This window comes from Rhipicephalus microplus, chromosome 7 (genome assembly GCF_043290135.1).
Source record: "Rhipicephalus microplus isolate Deutch F79 chromosome 7, USDA_Rmic, whole genome shotgun sequence".
In the NCBI taxonomy this organism is placed as follows: Eukaryota; Metazoa; Arthropoda; class Arachnida; order Ixodida; family Ixodidae; genus Rhipicephalus; species Rhipicephalus microplus.
In genome coordinates this window covers 3,774,561-3,794,071 of record NC_134706.1, presented here as the reverse complement: position 1 = coordinate 3,794,071, position 19,511 = coordinate 3,774,561, and the positions used below count along the sequence as shown (strand labels likewise).

Sequence of the window (19,511 nt, the reverse complement as noted above, 5' to 3'; positions counted from 1 at the left end):
GGATTAATTACATAGAAAGTATCAATCCGCATGGTAAATTGGTACACAATTCTGAAAACAGTCCAACAAGTGTGAAAAAAAAAAAAGCAGTACACAAAGAAACATAGCGGCACAGTGAATGTTTAAAATATTGCAGAAAGTACACGCTTTTCAAAATCCGACACATCACGCGCCGAAAACACATCAACAGGCAATCTATTCCACTGCTCGATTGTGCGGGGAAAGAAGAAGTGCTTAAAAAGATTAGTGCGTGCAAAAATTGGAGTAGATTGTGCTCATGGGTGCTTCGAGTTGAACGAGATAAGCGGGGCTGAATATAAAGTCCTGGATTAATATTGAATTGTTGGGAATTAAGCAAAAACAGAAATCATAGACGCGCAACCTGCCTCCTGTGTTCCAGGGTCATTATATTGTTGTTTTCCATGAGAAGCGACTTGTACATCACCAGTGGAGCCACAGGGTGGAGCTGCCATAAAAACATCACAGTATCTTGCACAAGCAGAGCGATAGCATAAATGTGATACTGTGAAATGGGTTAAATAAGACCAGCAAACATGGTCCCTCTGGAACCACAATGAAAGATCCAGGAATCGCTAGACGTTATTTCTTGGGGCTTCAGAAGTAGAGCTCAGAGCTTTGCCCCTCGCTCTCACTGAATCTGAGGTTTCGTATCTACAGCATACATAATCACACATTTTGTTGGGGTTGATGAGGTTTTGTCAGTGCCTTCCTTTTAGTTTATATATGCCATGTTTTTTGCTTTGAAACATTCAGTTAGACAGTGCTTGTGTCCTGTACTTTCTTGTGTCTTTTTCGCACTGACAGTCATGACTATGTTCCAACTTGCCCAATTTGTTACATTACTTCTTTGAAGCCTATTCACTAGGCCCCTAGCCAGAGGAGAGGGAGTGGTACTTAGGCAACCTTTTCACCTGGAAAATATGAAGGGGGTGTGTCATACTCAGAATAAATAACAGAAATAGGCATTTTTCGCAAATAGTCGGGACAGAGCCCCTCCATGTGTTTTCAGCTGGCTAGGTTAAATAGCGCCAACTCGTCCTCCTTCTCTACGTTTATGCCTTTTCCCCGCCCAGAGAATGTAGAAGTACTACTATGATGTTTCTGCTGCTTGTTTAGTTGGTACACTTTTGGAGGAAGAAAAACAGATGCGGCCACCCGTTACCCCCAGGAGAATGGCCTGTGGCTCTGGCTCTGCTGTCTCCGCAACCTTCCTGCTGTGGGCCTACATTTCTAACGAGCTGTCGTTATGCACGCTAGTACAGGTGTAGCAAAATGTTTCGTCTTGAAAATTAATGAAAATAGCAGTGCACGAGGGATATGTGTACAGGCAAAGGCACTGCAACTGCACGAGTTTGTCTTGCCCAATGGAAGGGCTTCCTTGACGTGTACTGTTTAAGTTTCATGCAATGCACTGAAGATCTGCTTTTGTCACAAGGCCACAATGTTGGCGCGGCGAAAAGGCAAGACAGTGAGCCGGATGAATGTGAGGGGTCATGCGGGGTGTAAAATTATGCTCGCTTGGTCTGCCTGAAGTGACACACCTTCCTCCAACGCCAGACTGGTTTGAATGCTCTGGACTGGGCATTGGGGACAATTAACCTTATCGTTATGCACTGCCAATGCCTCCTATAAAAGACTATGCCTGCGACGTGAGCCGCAAAAGCGCCGTCCTACCCATTCCATTTTCTCCCTTTCCACCCAGTACAGTCGCTTGAGCATGTCGTGGCGAGTCCTTGCAACCTGCAGGGGCGCCATTGGTAACTCGAGCAGACAACGCTACGCGCATAGGCGGAATGAATACCAGCGTTGTTGAAACCAATGGAGTAGGTGATCAAACTATAGAGCGACGAAATGCGTTGCGAATATGCTAGCAACTGGATGCCGAAAACGAGTTGAAAACAATTTTGCACAAATAAACAGACATCGAGAAAAATAAAGGCGTGAGGAAAAAGCTACAACGCTCGCTCTTGGGGAGCTTTTTTTGCCTTGATTTTGCGCGTTCATAAAAAAGGTGACTTGTTTTCGAGCTGTGTGTTCACCTTGTCTAGAAATTCAGTTTTGCTGTGTGCCCAAATGCTCGTCGAGCCTCAGGGAAAAGAGTGGCACATACCTTTGCAGAGCAGTTTGCGTGACCAGTGACTCAAGGCAATTTCGACATGTGATCGGGCTCAACACGTAATGCTTTAGTGTGCAGTGAGAAGTAACCAAAGGGAATGCTGCCGCAAAGCTGCTTGAAAGAGAAACCATCTCGCAAAAAGCTTTGAAGTTCTAGCTGAAATTTCTGCAAATAAATTAGTGGCGTCTGTTGAACTGGTGCTCCTCCAATGCGCTTCAAGAATGCGCGACCAACCACTTGCATGAAGCAGTCAGCTGTGCCGCTCCATCAACACAACATTGCCAATATCGTCAATCTTGTCGGCTTTGGCGGTACAGTCGCTAACACCATCACACAGCATCTGCTCGAAACGTGTGGCAGCGTTCCTCTAATGGCAAATCTGGCAACGTTCCATTCATAGTATTTTTCTTGGAGGCTGTCACGCGTATATGCTGAGGCCTGGTTCGCTCGTCGGGCGTTGCGAAATTAATCATAAAGGCTGATGGTACCAAACGAAAACTACCACTTCATTACCATGAAAATCACAAAACGAAACAACAACCCAAACACTCACACGTTGAAAAACACAGAAAAGGAGATGTCTTAATGACGCGCGTTTCAACGTCCGATTCCGTTGGCGTTCTCTAGTTCTCGCGCTTACAGTTGTGGCGTGGCCTCCGGTCCACTGGGAGTCCCTCTCAGGCGTGATGACACGTCATATCGATGCTCAACGGTGGCGACAATGTTGACGAACCACTACAGCGGTAGCTCCAGTGGTTTCTCGCCGAGGCAGGTGCTCCGGCGGGATACACTGCAGACCAGGGTCGGCGGTGGTTCTGGGGCTGCTCGCCGAGGTCGGTGCTGGGGCGGGAAACTGCAGCCCAGGATCCGCAGTTGCTCCGTGAGCTGCTCGCCGAGTCAGGTGCTCGGGCGGGAGCCTGGAGCGAGACCCAGTCCGAACTTCCGCAGCCCTTGGCCCCTCGAACGCCACGTCCCTGCTCTCACATTCCTCCCTCATCTCGCGCCCTCTTCTTTTTCCTCTTCTTCTCCCTCATTCCAGCATTTTTTTATTACCTATTCAAGACAACTTCTTTCTCTTCTTCTTTCCTTCATCTTGTCATTCGTGACAGAGGCATTTGCACTGCAAGATTTGAACATCTCGTGAAAAAAAGTGGAACGCAGCCCATGTAGACGAAAAAAAAAGGAAGGGGACAGGATCCTAATGCTGTATCCTGTCCCCTTCCTTTTTGTTCTATCTACGTGGTTTGCATCTTTCACCTTCCTTCAGAAGAATGAACCAACTGACCCAACAACAGGTTCTAGTCAGTTGAACGTCTCTGTGTTGGGTAGCCTGGTGTGCAGCACGGAGGTGACATTTGGCGCCAGTGTAGGACGAATTTTCTAAGAACACTTGTGGAGCGGGCTAGAAAATTGCTTGCTTTTTCAGGTGTGCACATGCGTGTTCAGAATTAGGAAAGAAGAAAAAGAGGAAGAAATTTGCTTAGTAACCTCTTTCCAGAAGCTCAGGAACCATAACTAGGGCGTGACCATGAAAGAGTGGCTGGCACTAGATAGTAAAAGCAGCAGCAACTCCATTGTAGGGGCTTTAAGTGAAGGCCTTCAAATATCCACCCCCTCCACCTTGAAAAAAATTCCTGGCTAAGGGCCTGCTCTTCACCAAAATCAACATTCACTGAGCTTGTGTTGCACTTCTTTTTTTTTTCAGGCAGCATGTTCCCGAAACAAAGAAGATAGTAATTGACTTTGAGCAATTGGCTGCCTTCAAAGTCTGATTGTTGCACTGTTATCTCATCAACACTACTAAATGAATTTAGCCATGACGTGAAGTGAGATATTAAAATACTCTGAAACTTTATAACAGGATAATCTGAGTGCCTTTATTCTTGTAGTCTGGCTAATTTTGTAAATATGCATGAATTATTGCTTTTATTGTTAGTAAGCTGGTCAGCAACATATCTCAGAGCTGAGGTGTACTTTCAGCTCCTTCAGAGATATGTACGGAAACTGATGAAACAGAAAAATTTTAATTCTAAAAGTGGATGCAGTTTTAAAAAGTAAGGCGGCTTGTATTTTCACCACACGAAAAACTACTCATTACATGCCTTCTTGTTTATGAAATGTTTCTATTTTAAATGCGTAATATTTAACCTACCCTTACTTGCCTGCCTGGTAAGGCTACACAAGAATACTGCTTGCATAGCATTTATAAACAGATTAAAATAGTGACAATTCTTTGTCAGCTCATATTCTCCATGTGCCTTTTGTAACTACACAGTTGGAAGCCTTGTACTGAAAAGTTTTGCGCAGCCAGTATTACTGTAGATAAAAAGCAGATAAGCTTTGCTGGAAATGCACTTGGGTTTGGGCTTTTCTTAAAACTTCATTAAAAAATTTGTGTCACTAGCTCACTCAGACAGGCTCTGCATGGCAATTCTGTACCCATTTAATTTGTGCTTTCTGTAATTTCTGTGCATTCAATCCTATATGTGACTGCTGTGTTTACAAGTGGATTGCTGACCGTGAAGCCGAATCTACTTGGAATACAACTGCTGGACAAAACTGAGAAATTAGACAGTGGTGTAGCTATGTGCTGTTGTTATCAACATTGATTCTAACCTTAATCCTTAGAATGACAGCGAGCTAGCTGGTTGCCTTACCTGTCATGTCAAGGTTCACATAGTGCACACCAGGGGCGCAGCCAGAAAGCTTTCGTATGTATGCTTTACGTAAATTTGTGCATGGGTTTGTATGTATGTATATATTCGTGCACATGCAGAACTTAAAAATCGATGTGGGAGTGTTGACCACCCCCCCCCCCCTTCCTACCATCTAATTCAGCTGCGCGAACGGCGTACACCTGGGGCCGGCAACCTACGGCCCGTGAGGAAGTATTATGGGGCTCCTGGCACATCGAAACCCCCCTAACCATGTCACAACCTATCTGAAGGCTGACATGACTGTAAAGTTTGGCGTCGCAGGCAAGGGTGGGGTGAGTCTTCTTTGTCGCAAAAGAGTGTGCTTTCCAAGCAGCCGGTTCTCGGGAAACGATAATCCCGGCATAAGGACACCCGTTCTAGTAAGATCACGGTCGGTCGCCGCTTTTAACAACCGGCTAGGTGGTCGCTGGCCAGCGGAGTGCCAGCAGGCGACGGGAAGACATCCGGTGTATCGACACCCATCCATCTTGATTTGAGTTCGGAAAACAGCTGTCACGCTGGACAGCGTAGTCATCTCACAGTAATGGCATGGGCCCGCAGCCGAACAGCGCCACCATCGTGTGCGTTCGCACAGTTTGCGGAAGGTCCTGTGCAGGCCGGTCCTTTCGTCTCTCTCTCTCCGACCGAGAGGTCGAGTGCTTGAATAAGAGAGGAAGAGGAGAGGACTGCAACAAGTATGTTTGTCTGTCCAATAAACGGACTGAATTGTTTTGGTTGGCGGTGAGGAGAATTGGGAGGGGCAATTGAGGGGTTAAAATCTGGCTCCCGTTTCCCCACGATCGTTCTGGTCGCAGCAAACAGTGCACTGCACTATCTGCTCTGCCGAGGCAACATGCGACGGTTCCAATGGTGAAGGGTCTTGTAAATTTTTACATAAGTTCCTGTACATAAAGTCGAGTTGTTGAACGTATCGAAAGGCGCTGGTCTCCATCCTTGACAAGCAGCAATGACAAGACAGGACGGACACTATGCAACCAATCTTCCACTCGCTTCTATAGCAACAGCCGTTACGCAGCTGGGAGAGCTCTGCTCATGGGAACAGAGGAAGTGGGGAGAAGGTCGGGTTTTACTATGACATTTTTGACATCGAACGGGCGTTACACGTACATGAACAAAAAAAGCTCGCTTCAATTTCAAATTGTTCCACATCCTCACACTTCGGCAAAATTTAGCCAGTATTCGAGAACATTGGCAGTTTTGTATGTCATTTAAATTCGCCAAATTTTTTTTTTTTGCCTGCAAATCCCCTCTCTCACACACGCACACACACACATATTGGCCGTGCGGCCCTCGGCCTTGCCAGCATCATGGAACTTGGACCTACGTCACAAAAGGTTGCCGAACCCTGTTGTATGCATTACCCTATTGGACATATGCATTGTTATTACCGTGGTTAAGCCTGATGTAGGCTACCATTGCATGCTTGCTTATGTAAGTTCTTGGTCTAAGTTCTGTGCCTGTATTAGTGGCTACTGTGCACATAATTAGTTTCCACCACAAAACATAGTAGCATTGAAAGGAAGCCAACTCTAAAGCCCACGTGACGTTGTGTAGGTTGTCTTTCCTTAGCGCCTAGTGTGCCAATGATGAGGCTCTTCGCAATGATGATGATGGGTGCTAAATGCCAACTGTTCCATGGTGTATACTATGGGTACCCGTTACCTTTCGGGAGATATCTTGAATACACTGCACAGGCATTGTCATCGACTTCATTGAACTTAGTCATTAACCAAACACTTGAACAGTGAAGCCCAAAATATCCAAATTGGACACTTGAAGTGGATAAATTTAATTATTCATTAGAATTCAACATATTTTATTCCCTGCACGAGTTCGCTCTAAGCTTTACAGTATTTTGGTCTGCAAATCGCCTCAAGTTATCACGACACTGGTTCTTAATGCTGTCTTTTCTTTTTATGCATTCTGTTGCTTTCCGCATTATATACGTCACATTATATTTCAGATTCGTGTGATGTTCTCGCTCATAAAATGGTGATTCGCTGGATAAAAGAGTCGTATCGGTGGTTAAGCAAAAAAAAATGAAAAAAAAACTATACGAACACCTCAATTTATTGCTTACGCGCGTGGTGACATAGCTGCAAGCTGGTCTTAAATTAGTGTGTATATGTATATTTGGCATATTCGAAACGCAGCAGTCACTCGCGCCTTCGCGAAGTCTCTCGCGATGGCAACGCTTGTGGTGAACCTGGTGGGCATCTACCGCGTTGAGCGCGTATTATTACGACATTCCAGATAGTGCGCAGCAAAGTTTAGCTGCGCGCAATCACGAAGGCCAGGGTTTGATCATTCGTGTTTGAGTTGTCGCTCGCTGAAGCCACGTTTTTCAAAGTTGAAACTTGCTGCTAACTAATCGTTTGCGCCTTCGAAAGTTTTCGCATTGTCAGAGCGCTTCGAATCGGCTCCGACGGCATCTCCGAAGACAAAAAAAAAAAAAACGTTAAACAAACATGGGGAGTAAAAATCGCAAGCGAGTGCAGCGCTGCCACACGCGTTAGTGGCTGTTTTTCTCGTTCGGTCGTTTTTTGTGGTTTCGTTTTGCTGGAGTTTCAGCACTAAAGTACCCACTTCCACAGCGAATCGGCCCATCTGCGTTCCGCGCGCTGCTTGTTTCCGAAACTTTATTATTTGGAGGAGGGAGTGTTGTTTGCCCGGACCAAACAGAGAGGCGTTGAGCCGTGTTCCCGCAAGGGCTGCAGGAGACCACACATTCATTTTTTTGCCGCGTTCCTGAGCCGTCGAATGCCAGCCGCGAGAGACGACGACTGGGAAAGAATTGAGAAAAAGGAGCAGTTATTGTCGACGGAAAAGTCGAAACTGTTTGGTCAGTGCGTGTGACGGACAACTTTGCCGTGAGGAACTCGTGAGCGGGAGAGAAGCCGAAGATTTCAAAAACACGGGCGTCCTCTCCGCGGACGTAAGTGAGGGGGAGTCTCTCGCCTTCGCCCTTTCCGGGAGGGCTTATAAAAAGGCGGGCCGAGCGCCCTTTGAACACCGACCGATAAGACCGGTTTGAAGACACTCAGCACGTCGGGAGCGCCCCCTCAGAACTTTCGCGGCGCGGTCTTCCTTCCGTCGGATCAACTCGAAGCGCGCGTCTCCTGCCTTTCTGTTGCGGGAAGTGTGGTGGTTGCTGGAGTGTTTCGCGTCGTTCATGAAACATCAAACGATGGCATTCGGCACCTCGATCGACCGCTGCTCGGCGATGTTGTGTTGCTTCGTGTTGGTGGTCACGATTTCGCTCTGCCTCGGACTACAGAACAGCGCCACCCGCTATCGCCACTTCGACGGTAAGTCGAGGGGTCGTTTTTTTTTTTTTTTCTTGTGTGTGTGTGTGTTTGTGTGCTTCTGTGGTATCGCATTGATGGCGATCGGTTTGTCGCGCCAGAGCTATGTGCATCTATGACAGTGCGAGCAACTTAATCCAGAAACTCCGAACAGGTCTGACGTTATGCGTTCTAGTCATCGCACAATCTCAAAAATTCGAGTAATCACGATAACCAGTAGTTTCCCTAGATGAGGAACAAACGCTCATATTCATGTTTATTAGGAAAAGGGCTATTGGATACGAACTAAGTGCCAGTCATGTGTCAATCAGGAGTGTTTTCAGGTGAAGTTTCGGACATTGACTGCTTGCCGGCTTATCAGTGACTTGTTTGCTGATCTTCCTTATTTTTTTTCCGGTCAGTGTTTTCACGGACCGGGCTTCTTGTTCGGTAGAAGCAACGGTTATGTTTTTCGACTTGTGCGGTAGTGTTGAGTTCCTCCGTTTGACTGTTTAAATGCTCTGTTTTTGAAGGGATGCTTCATTTTTGACATAGCATTGGCGTTTTTTTTTTCACATTTCACTTGCAACTCTGGTACTTCTCCGCAATTATAATGAAACCCCTTTAAATATCCGACTACCTTTGCACGTTTACATGTGTACATCCGACTTGTATACGTTTATCCTACAGCGAATACACGCGTTCCTACTTCCTAAAAAAAGCGGTATTCGTCTGCAGCAAATACCAACACTTGGTGCGTGTTTACTACGCGACCTTCAGTTTCAGTGTATCCGGAGTTAGTTATTTGTGGTCATAACCGTGTTTGAACATCGTGCTAGCAGACGACATGAGTGCATGCAGACGACACCGCACCTGACGCGCCCACTATAGCGACAGCGTAGCCGGTAGCCGACGCCATAAAGCGTAATGCGAAAATCGTGGTATCGTAATCGTGGCTCGAACATCTTTTTCTAGCAGACTGCAATTCTCGTATGCAGACGACACCGCGTCTGCAGGGGCCGCCCGTAGCAACAGCGTAGTCAAAGCGCTATCCGAAAGCGAAACCTCGGTTATCCGTTTAGCTTGCGTCGAGAAAACCCTCGCGGAGAGCGCAGAGAAAATGAGGCGTGCAAAAATCGGGCTGCCATGCGTGCATTGATCGCGGGCAGCAGCTGTCCGCCCGCTGTGTGTTGTTCCTTCCTAGATGTGTGTACTGTTCGCCGTGAACCCGGTGGGCACCGCTCTCTCGCTGTCGGCCTAGATTCGTAAATGGCCGATTTCCTCCCCGGCGAAATAGTGATCTAGCGCTTGTCGCCTAAAAATTTCCACAGGATGACAGACCGTGCGGTGCTTTTGGAACAGGTGTATAATTATGACGATGATAATGATGACGATCAGGTACCTGTGCTACGGTAAAGGTGTGCAATTATGATGATGTGGTGATCAGGAACCGACATTATGGTACAGTTATGCAATTATGATGCTAATGATATTATCAGGGATCTCAACTAATAAGCATTTGATGGTACTTTGAAATGGCCAAAGTTACGCGCACAGTCTTTCGTACCCTTACAGCATGGCAGGCACCATGCCATGCGTACAAGGCCCGATTACGCGATCACGTTCAACTCTTCAGGGCGAAGCTCGATCAAGCGTCCTTCAAATTTTATGTTCCGCTCATGGGACAGCTTCATCCTACCTCCTTCATCTCCCTTGCGCCCCATTAAAGCTCCATTTCGAAAAAAAAAAAAGTCAGTTTCTGCACAAGGTCGAAACAATGAATGCTGGAAATGACGGTCATGCAGTAACCACGGTATCAAAACCGGTGTTGTTGTAAATTGTTCACTGCGTGACATCCGACGGGAGGCAAAGTCCAAGTGCGGCATCCAGAACCGGACAAGCCATTGGTTTTCACGCCGAAGTACGTAACTTTGAAGTCTCCAGTCACTATCACCTGCTCATCCTACAGGCACACTGCACGGAAGTTGTGCAGTAAGAAGTTCATGACGTCTGTCCCCAAGGTTCCTGGTCAGATGCACACTATTGCGACGACGTATAGTCGTGGAATGATTTAACGACTCAAGCGTCAACCTGGAGCAGCGAGTTCAATTTCTCCTTCTAAAGTGATTGTGGCGGTGCGCATTTCGATGGGAACCGATTTCACAGGCACGACAGGACCAGCAACTTTCCGAAGAACCCGGGTCTTGATGCGAGTAATTTTTCTTGTTGCTTCAAAGTGAAAGCGGAGCCAAAGACATTTTGGAATGCCCCTTTCACCAAACTGTGCGTGCTTAAGTTAATCCACCCCTCCATTGATCAAGTCATCGGGCACGCCAATTTTTAAAGAAAGCGTGTAGGGCTTGTCCAATCACATGCTTTGTTCATGAATTTTTCTTTGAAATCCATTGACAGTAAGCCAGTGGCAATTGCTGTATATACGTAGCTCGCCTTTACTGGAATGGACAGGGACACTATCAGCGGCGTGGCCCTGATGGTTCCCTGTGGATGCTTTTGTAACTTTTTTATTTTTCTTTGTGCATTATATATATATATATATATATATATATATATATATATATATATATATATATATATATATATATATATATATATATATATATATATATATATATATATATATTCCTATCGCGATAAGCGTTTCCGCGCTCCTTTCCTACGCCTGACCAATCCTCCTTTCACGTGCAGTGACGCAAAGTTGCTTATTGGTGACTTGACGTAACACGCAGCAAAACGAACCAGAATAGATTCTGGTAACGTTGGTTCGAAGCCATGTAAGTTTCTTGTAATGGCTCGTATTCGCGAAATGCTTTCGGCAGCATGATCACAAGGCAAAAGTGCACATATTTCTCTTTGTAACAATTTTTGGACCTCGGGGTTGTTTACTGCCCCGTTACGACGGGAACCAAAGGCATATCGTCGTTGTGGGCAGTATGTCAGTGCTTCATGCGTTTTAGCGTTCATTCAAATTGCGGCTCCTCTGAAACACTTAAGCATCTTTTATCACACTGTGTCGCATTTGTTGGTGATTGTTGGTGATGTCTCCCATGGGTGATTCACTCTCCGAGAGGTTTTGCTTCTCGATGTGACATCGCCTATCAAGTTTTACTGACTTTTATGGACCAAAACAGATCTGGCCACTTATTTGTAGGCGCTTTTGCTGTGTTTCTAGTAATTCTTGTCCGAGTCTTTGTCACTTTTTTCCAGTCCCTCTTGTTTCATCTGTCTCTCCTCTTGCCTGTGGTACGGTAGTGGAGTAGGTGGGCCCTCATGATCCTCTCGCACCCTGTCTCTCCTATTTTCCTTTCTTCTGCCATTTTCCTCTTGCCAAAAAAGTCAACAGGCTGTTGTGACCCTCGTTCGTGGGCGCCATGCTGTCCATGAGACGTAGAGCCGAGCAGCGTTCCCACGCCCAGAATCCCAGTTCTCTCGGAACGAGTGTTCAGTGGCGGGGAGCGACAAAAGGATTAGAATGTGGCAACTTTGACGGTCCGTGAGCCAACGTCCCTGCAAGCATTTCCTCCAGGCTGACTTGTTAGCGAGAAGGCGAGCCAGACCGACCGCACAGGCCGCGTCTACGCGACTGAAGTCTCTACTCCGTGGCTGCCCTTCCTAGGAATGACATCAGCAGCCACCCAACTGCCAACTTGTTCCGGGAAGGAACCCAGTGGAACTCGGCCCAGATGAGCATTGCGTTGGGAGATGCGACCCCTATTCGGCGACCGTGTGTTATTGTCTGATGCCCTGGAAGGCGTTGCCTTGTGTGTGTGTGATTGGTATTCCAATCAAGGAGGGGGAGCCCGACAAAGCTTATAACGATGCTACAAAGTGCTGGACGTTGTTCTGAACCATAGCTTAACGGTTCGACCACCAAGCTCATGGTTTACGGAACTGCTAACCTCATGTTGTAAATAATCGTAAATAGTGCCATAAACCTGTTTCTGTGTTCGATTCCCCATCTTGTCAGCGTTCGTTTCCTCAACCACAAGTTGCGCCACGCTACCACAAGAGACCGGGTCCGACGTAACCCTGATCGGCAACCCACGTCAGCGGAGAAGCGTCGGGTAGACCCCGGTCCGCAACAAGGCGTTGCGCCCCTCCAGCCTTCTGTCGCTCCTTTCGCTGTGTGCTCGTGCATTTGTGTAAGCAAATAACATAATAATACTTTATCACGTTGTATTCTTTCAGGCTCTTCTAATGGCAGGGGGAGAGGTGGTGCTGAATCCTCGCTTTCTGCATACGAAACCCTGCGCACGCCCATGTCGATGACCGTGCGGCGTGTAAGTGGGTAACGCGACGCGCTCTGAAGGCATATTGACGTGTTCCTTTCTACATACGGCCTAATCGATGCGTGCACGTACCGCGAGACGTAACAGCATCCTCCCACGTGGCGCGACTGTCTGATAAGTTCCCTCTCGCAAGCTTACGCGAACCGCATTAAAAGACCCAAGACCGACCGTGGCAGCTAGAGAACAAAGATAGAAAGAAAAAAAGCTAGAAGCTATAGGACAAGTGTGTTTGCCTGCTTAGAGTGGAGACCCGAGCGAGCATTCCTTATCTGCGGTATCGCTCGAGCTTTTAAGTACTTCGACTGCAGAGTTCTCTGAAGCAACGCTGCCGGCTAAAAGCTTTTGCGTCAGGGTATACTTGGCAGGGAGGCTGTCTGGTTTTCCATAAACCATGGAATGGGGGTAGGGAGGGGGGGGGGCATGTCTTTCCGAGAATACTGTATACTGTGTGCTTCTGTAAAAACTTTCGGTGTTTTTACATGCCATTGTCAGACAGGAAGGAGACGCGGCGCCCGGAGGCGCTCTGTCCTGGATTCTCACGTAACTCATCAACCCATCATCATCTATACGTCAGTCCCGGCGCATGTCTCCCCTCCCTCCCCCTCCCCCCCCCCAGGGGCTTGTGAGGGGGAAGTTTTGTTTCGGGCAGACGGCCATACCCCGCCAAGGGGGCCGCCGCTCGGCGCCAAACAGACGCGGCCTGCCTCCCGGCATACAAGCCAGGGAGACCCAACATAGGGGCTACCCTTCGGTGCGGTAACTTCGGTCACAACACGCAAAGCGGACGCACCTTGACAAGGCGGGCTATCGCTGTGGTCACGGCCCGTTTCCTGACCGCTAGGGCCCAGCGAGACACAATCCGTAGAAACGTATCTGATCATCTCCCCCCCCCCCTCCCTCAACTACGTATACACAACCCCTGCCATCCTGCAAGAGTGGTGACTGGTGCATTTGCCTCTACAGTACTTCATCTGACACTGCGAGTGTTCCCAGACGACCACCTCTGGCTGGCGTCTGCTCGGTTCGCTAACTTTGCTTGAATTATTGTCAGTGTTGCTAAATTACTGACTGATGGCTACTAACTTTGGTTAGCGATGTCTTACTATTAGCATAGTTCATAAGTATGCTAGAACAAACGTAACAAGAAACCGAGACGGCACAAATCAGAGTGCTTCTTGGTTTTGCGTTGCGTTCGCGCTTGTACACCTATGAACTGTGCATCAACAACCAGCCTCAATGTGTTGAAAAGCATTTGCCTATAGGTCCGACAAGTGTTTCTTACCTGGAAATAGATTATGAAATAAACATTCGTTCATTCATTCATTCGTTCATCCATCCATCCATTCATTCAAGGTCCCTCCTGTGACGTTTCTACAACTGTAGTAGATGTAGCACACTTGGTGGGGTGATTTCAGGGTCTCAGCCGTGGATGTGTCGAGGACCTCTTGCGGACCTCTGGGGGACCTCTTGTGGAAGTGATGGCGGACCTCTTGGTCTGAAAAACCGCGATGAGGGAGAGGGGGGTGCACATGCTTTGTCAAAAGGAATTCAGAACAGGCGAAGAAAATTCATTGGCATTGCGGCTGATGGAGGTGATCTTGTTCTCAATGTCGCTGCAGTTCCTTGAGCATAAGCGGGAACAAAAAAACAGGTGGAAAGTCGTCTCCAAGAACTTTTTTTTACGCGGGCGATGGCATCAAGGAACCTCCAAAACGGCTCCGCGGAGCTTCAATTACGCCTTCGCCGTCCCGCAGCAGCCAGTCACTGTCCAGGCCTGACTTACAATTGGGTGGATACAAAGACCATTTCACCGATATTGTTAGACGTTGTGCTTGGTCCGACTTGTGTATGTGTCACGCTTTTCTCGTAATACTCATGTAAATATATAGTGCGTATGGGCAGCCTTAGAAATAAAAAAGGCTAGCCTGCCAGTAAACGTTACTATTTGCAACCGTCAACTAATATTGCCTCGTGCCACGTTATGCAGATACTTGCGAAGCGTAGAACACCTAATTTGCCTGCATCGCTGGTTTTGTCGGGCTAGGACCTGCGTCGCTTCAGGTCAACTCCAAGGGCGTCATTTTTTTTCTAGTTTCGGTATGGGAAGTAGTTTTCTTGGCAAGTTTTCTTCCTGGCGAACCACTTGCATTTCGAAGGCGACATTTGGCAAGCAGCATTATCTCCAGCTAGACCGCCTATGAATCGCACTCTATGAGGAATGCGACATTCGATTAATTGCAGTTAAGAGTGGAGCGCTTTAGCATAATCGGGCTCCCATTGCATTGCCTCCTCGTGGCTTGCTACACTCCATCGATGCAAGCAACAAGGATGAATACAATCGATTGAGGACAAGAAATAGATGAAGATGGTCATCGCCTTCGAGTCGACCTTTAACTAGATGACATTATCTTTAAAACTACACGGTTCTTGGCGAACCCTCCAGCGTTGGTGTGCGTCACTGTTCAAAGTTCTGCTCTATTTTACTATAAGCGAATTCGTAAGGAATCCTGTGAGTTTTAACAGCGGAGTTGTCTATGCCACCCCACAGTTGTAATCTGTCAACAGAGAACTGTCTTCATCATCTAGCCAAATCACGCGTGGCCTTCGTGCTCTTCTCAACCTTCGCTTTCGCTATCAGAACACGTGCGCCGATTTGTCCGGCGTGGGATAAGATAACTCTTCTGGCTGAAACAGTGTGCGTCCTTTCTCGTGTTCTTTTCCCTAAACAAATCCGCGTTCCCCTAAGCAAGAATGATGTCGAACCAACTAGCCCAACAGTTGACCATATCGAAAAAGAGAAATTTTAGATTAAAAAAAACTTTTTGCCCGTGATCCGAAGGTGATAATCGTGATCACTCGGCTATCCAGGTGTGCTGGCAGAGCACAGCATGTAGTCTTGTGTACTATAGTATACCGAGGGTGTGGTAACGGGAATTCAGGATGAGGAGCAGGGAAATGAGTAAGAGAGAGTGAAGAATCGCGTAAAAAGAATGGGAAGAAATATATGAAGACTAATTCAGAAACAAAGAGAGAGAAAACGGAAGGGGGGGGGGGGGAGCAAAAGACAAAAATATCGAGAAAGAATTAGATGTATAGAGAGAAAGAAATAAGCCCCGCCGTGGTGGTCTAGTGGCTAAGGTACTCGGCTGCTGACCCGCAGGTCGCAAGTTCAAATCCCGGCTGCGGCGGCTGCATTTCTGATGGAGGCGGAAATGTCGTAGGCCCGTGTACTCCGATTTGGGTGCACGTTAAAGAACCCCAGGTGGTCGAAATTTCCGGAGCCCTCCACTACGGCGTCTCTCATAATCATATGGTGGTTTTGGGACGTTAAACCCCACAAATCGATCAATCAATCGAGAGAAAGAAATAAGAAACAAGTTAGACAAAAAGCTAGTGAGAAAGAAAGAGAAATAAATGAGTCTGCTCAGCTCCGCTGTACCTTGAAATTTGGCACCACTAATTCCAAAGTGCCGTTTTTTTTTCCTTTTTTAAGTTCATCGACGTGGCTTCTGGCCGTGTGGTCTCTGCCCCGGCCGTGTTGTAGGCAGGGACGAGAGACCGTGAAGCCAGCTCCTCGGCGGCGCGGCTTTCTCGAATGGCGATAGCGAGAGTGCTTTAACGGGTGTCGCTCTGGCTGGTATTGACACCCGACCAAAAGGGGCTGAAAGAACTGAAAGGAAAAAAAAAAGAAAACGCGAAAGACGAGGTTATGCTCGCGCCATGTTTATCCCGAGGCACTGGCTCTGTGTTTAATCTGCTTGCCTTACGTGACAGAGTGCTTCTGTGCAGACCTTTTTTTTTTCTTTCTTTCTTTTTTACGTCGCGGAATGTACTTTTTCTTCTTGTTGTTCTCTGGCTCGTTTTCCTTCTCCATCTTCTATTTCTTCTTCTTCTGCTTCTGCTTCTTCGTATACACGCATCTGTCCGTCTCGCCATTTGATCGCTTGACGATGTGCAGTCGTACTACCCGAAACGTCTGCACAGCCTCCGTGGTTCGATCTGTTCGCTCGCTCTTTCCTTTTCTTCTTTCTTTCTTTCTTTCAAGATTTGTTATCTCAGCTGAACGCCCGTGCGTGACCGTTTTAGAAACTCGGGGGAGGGGCATCGACCCTGCAACGCGCATGCTCTGACAGCTACGTCGATTTCTCTCCCCCCGCTTTGCTTTTTTCTTCTACCGCTGAGGACCGCGCGAGGCTTTCCTTAACCTAGTCTACCCACAGCATTCCAATTCCACACCCAACCCTCAACTTTTCAAGGTTGTTGGTGCAGATCCGACCGAATGACAACTATGTTTTTTTTTCTTTGTCAGCTTTCATTACATTTACGATGAACCTCCCCCGTAATTGTGCCTCGTGCGCATTGCCTTCTCGTGCTATGTGGGCGAGTGCCAACAAAGCAAGAGGATCATCATCATCATCATCATCATCATCATCATAATCATCATGGTTTCGGTTATTGATGTTTGCCTCGACCGTGTCACAGGAAACGAACGTCTGTGCACGAAACCGTTGGCCTTTACAAGGAATGCCCAACGTCTTTTGCGAATCAGCGAAGGGCCCACTATACGCGATCGTAGGGTAACGCAGCTGCTCAGCTCACCCTGTTGTATTTCATCATCATCACTCTAGACTACTCCCACTGCCATGGCGAAGACCTCTCCCATGATACGCCAATCAGCTGCTTTCTGATGCCACGTTATGCCTGTGAACTTTCTAATCTCATTGGCCCACCTAACTTTGTGTCTCCTCTTCGTGCGTTTGCCTTCTCTGAGCATCCAGTCAGCCCCGCCGCCGTGGTCTAGTGGCTATAAGGTACTCGCCTGCTGACCCGAAGGTCGCGGGATCGAATCCCGGCGGCGGTGGCTGCATTTGGATGCAGGTGAAAATTCTGTAGGCCCGTTTGCTCAGATTTGGGTGCACGTTAAAGAACCCCAGGTGGTCGAAATTTCTAGAGCTCTCCACTAAGGCGTCTCTCATAATCATGTATGGTGGTTTTGGTACGTTAAACCCCGCACATCAATCAATGGGAATCCAGTCAGTTACCTTAGTGATCAGCGGTTATCCTGCCTACGCGCTACGTGCCCGACCCATGTCCATTTCTTCTTCTTGATTTCAACTATGATATCCTTAACCCCGGTTTGTTTTCTGACCCTTAAGATTACACCTATCATTTTCCTTTCTATCGCTCGCTGCGTCGTCCTCAATTTAAGCTGAGCCTTCTTTTTAGGGCTCCTGGTTTTTCTTCCGTAGGCGAGCACCGGCAAGTTGCAGCTGTTTTTCTCGGCAATTGTTTTGAGGGGGGTGTACTCCTTTGTTTGAAGTCATACCCAAGCAGACACATGTGGTCGAGTGTCATTTAGGGCTCGGTACGTCATGCCAAAAAAAAAAAAAAAATAGGCAGGGGGGGAAGGGGGGGGGGTCGCGGGTGTGGTATGCTACCCCTTGGCTACGCCACTGCGCTGTTGATGTTTTTGCACCGACTATGATTAAATGCGTTTGAGGGCTTCGTTATCGGCTGGCCTTTAAGCCACCCGCCCGTTGCGCAATTCACACGTTTTTGACGCCTGACGTGATTCAAGGCTTCTGCCACGCAATTTCTTTAACGAGGCTTTTCCGACTGCATCACATACACCTACGTTTTTGTGTTTTTCTTTCCGACGCTGTTCTAAGCAATGGCGTGGCTCTCCAGAATATCATCTGCTTGCCAGGCATATGACTGCAGTTCGATTCTCGCTCCAACCGAATATTTGTCTTATTTATTATTTGCCTGTTTTTATCTTTTTTTATCACGGAAAACGCTGTTTTTTTTTTTTTTTTTGCTCACAACCAATGGGAAAACGCTGATTTTTTTGCTCACAGTCAATGACACCGACCCTAGATTTTCCATGCAACTCTCTTCAACGCTGTCACGTTAAAGCGTATGCGAGTTTATGCGCCCTGTTCAAGTACGCGCGCTTGTGTGAAGGGCGAGGGTCAAGATGTACGCAGGAAATATCCCTGCCGCGCTTATCAGTGAATCATCGTGCCGGACGATAGTTATCTTGACTTGCGAGGCTCGCGTTCTCGAGGTTATCGAAGGAGGTGACTCCTCTTCCTACTCCACGCTGATAAAGCTCTCGAATGACACGAGGGTCACAGCTGCGTGTGTCGCCTCATTCTGAACGGGAATTGCCGCGGAAAAAACTCGGTGTGTGTGATGACGCGCGTGTCACTACTCGTCACAGGGATATTTGAATCTTGTAGTTCCCTAATAATAGACTATAAAGGGAACTCTGGCGCTAGTGTCTATCGGAGCTGCAACGCACGGTGTTTCAGCGAGCATGAAAATGATGGGTAGGGTAGTACACGGATTAGCCTAATTCTCGTACTCCCTATCTCTAGACGAGATAAAGATACGAAATTTCACGTCCAGAGATCGGGAACATGCATAGGCTCTTCAGTAGCTCCGATTTTAAGCGCTTTTTTTCTGAACAAGCTTGATGTGTCAATTCAAAAGCACCTGTCAGGACTCTCAGTTCGCGTATTCAGATACGTCGACGACTTTCTTGTGTTCACTAAGATTTGACGCAAGATGTTGTGAATAGTTTCATGGCTTTTAAAGAAACAGGCAAGAAACGAAACCTTTCTTTTGAGTTGCCGCGTCTAAAGTAACTGCGATTTCTAGACATTAACTAGTTCTTCGAACCCCAGCGTGTTTGCTGGAATTGTTGTCCTAGATCCATAAAACCTGTACTCAATTACAGGTCGAGCCACTCTAACCTTGTGAGTATCGTTACCACGAGTTTGGGTTTTGCTCTGAAAAAGTCCTGCCAACATAGAATGAAAATGAGTTTTCACAATCAAGTAAGAAAACTTGAATGAGCAGGGTATCCTAATAATGTCATCACATCCGGGTGTAACAACATGATTAAGAAACTAAAAGTCGATGGCAGCCACTCTGCAAGCTGTTGTGGTGAGAGTGGAAAAAGTAGGAGGATAGCAGTAATACCTTATCTTCATAGGGCACCGCATGATCTTTAGCGACTCGGTAATAAATACAAAGTCGATGTGCTTTTCTCAGCCAAAAA

The 19,511-nt window shown here is 47.3% G+C and overlaps 2 protein-coding genes across 3 annotated transcripts in view; both read left to right on the top strand.

The window, feature by feature from the left end:
- LOC119179841 (deoxycytidylate deaminase) overlaps window positions 1-3,995 on the top strand; it is a 199,973-nt gene extending 195,978 nt beyond the window's left edge. For both annotated transcript variants that reach the window (XM_075868492.1, XM_037430958.2), the window contains one exon: window positions 3,843-3,995. In XM_075868492.1, the coding sequence (XP_075724607.1) occupies window positions 3,843-3,909 (67 nt within the window). In that variant the 3' untranslated portion in view covers window positions 3,910-3,995. The remainder of the gene's footprint in view (window positions 1-3,842) is intronic.
- A 3,882-nt stretch (window positions 3,996-7,877) lies between these two features.
- Window positions 7,878-19,511, top strand: part of LOC119180340 (uncharacterized) — a 28,924-nt gene continuing 17,290 nt past the window's right edge. Inside the window, exon 1 of the mRNA XM_037431522.2 lies at window positions 7,878-8,162. Within this exon, the coding sequence (XP_037287419.2) occupies window positions 8,027-8,162 (136 nt within the window). The 5' untranslated portion in view covers window positions 7,878-8,026. The remainder of the gene's footprint in view (window positions 8,163-19,511) is intronic.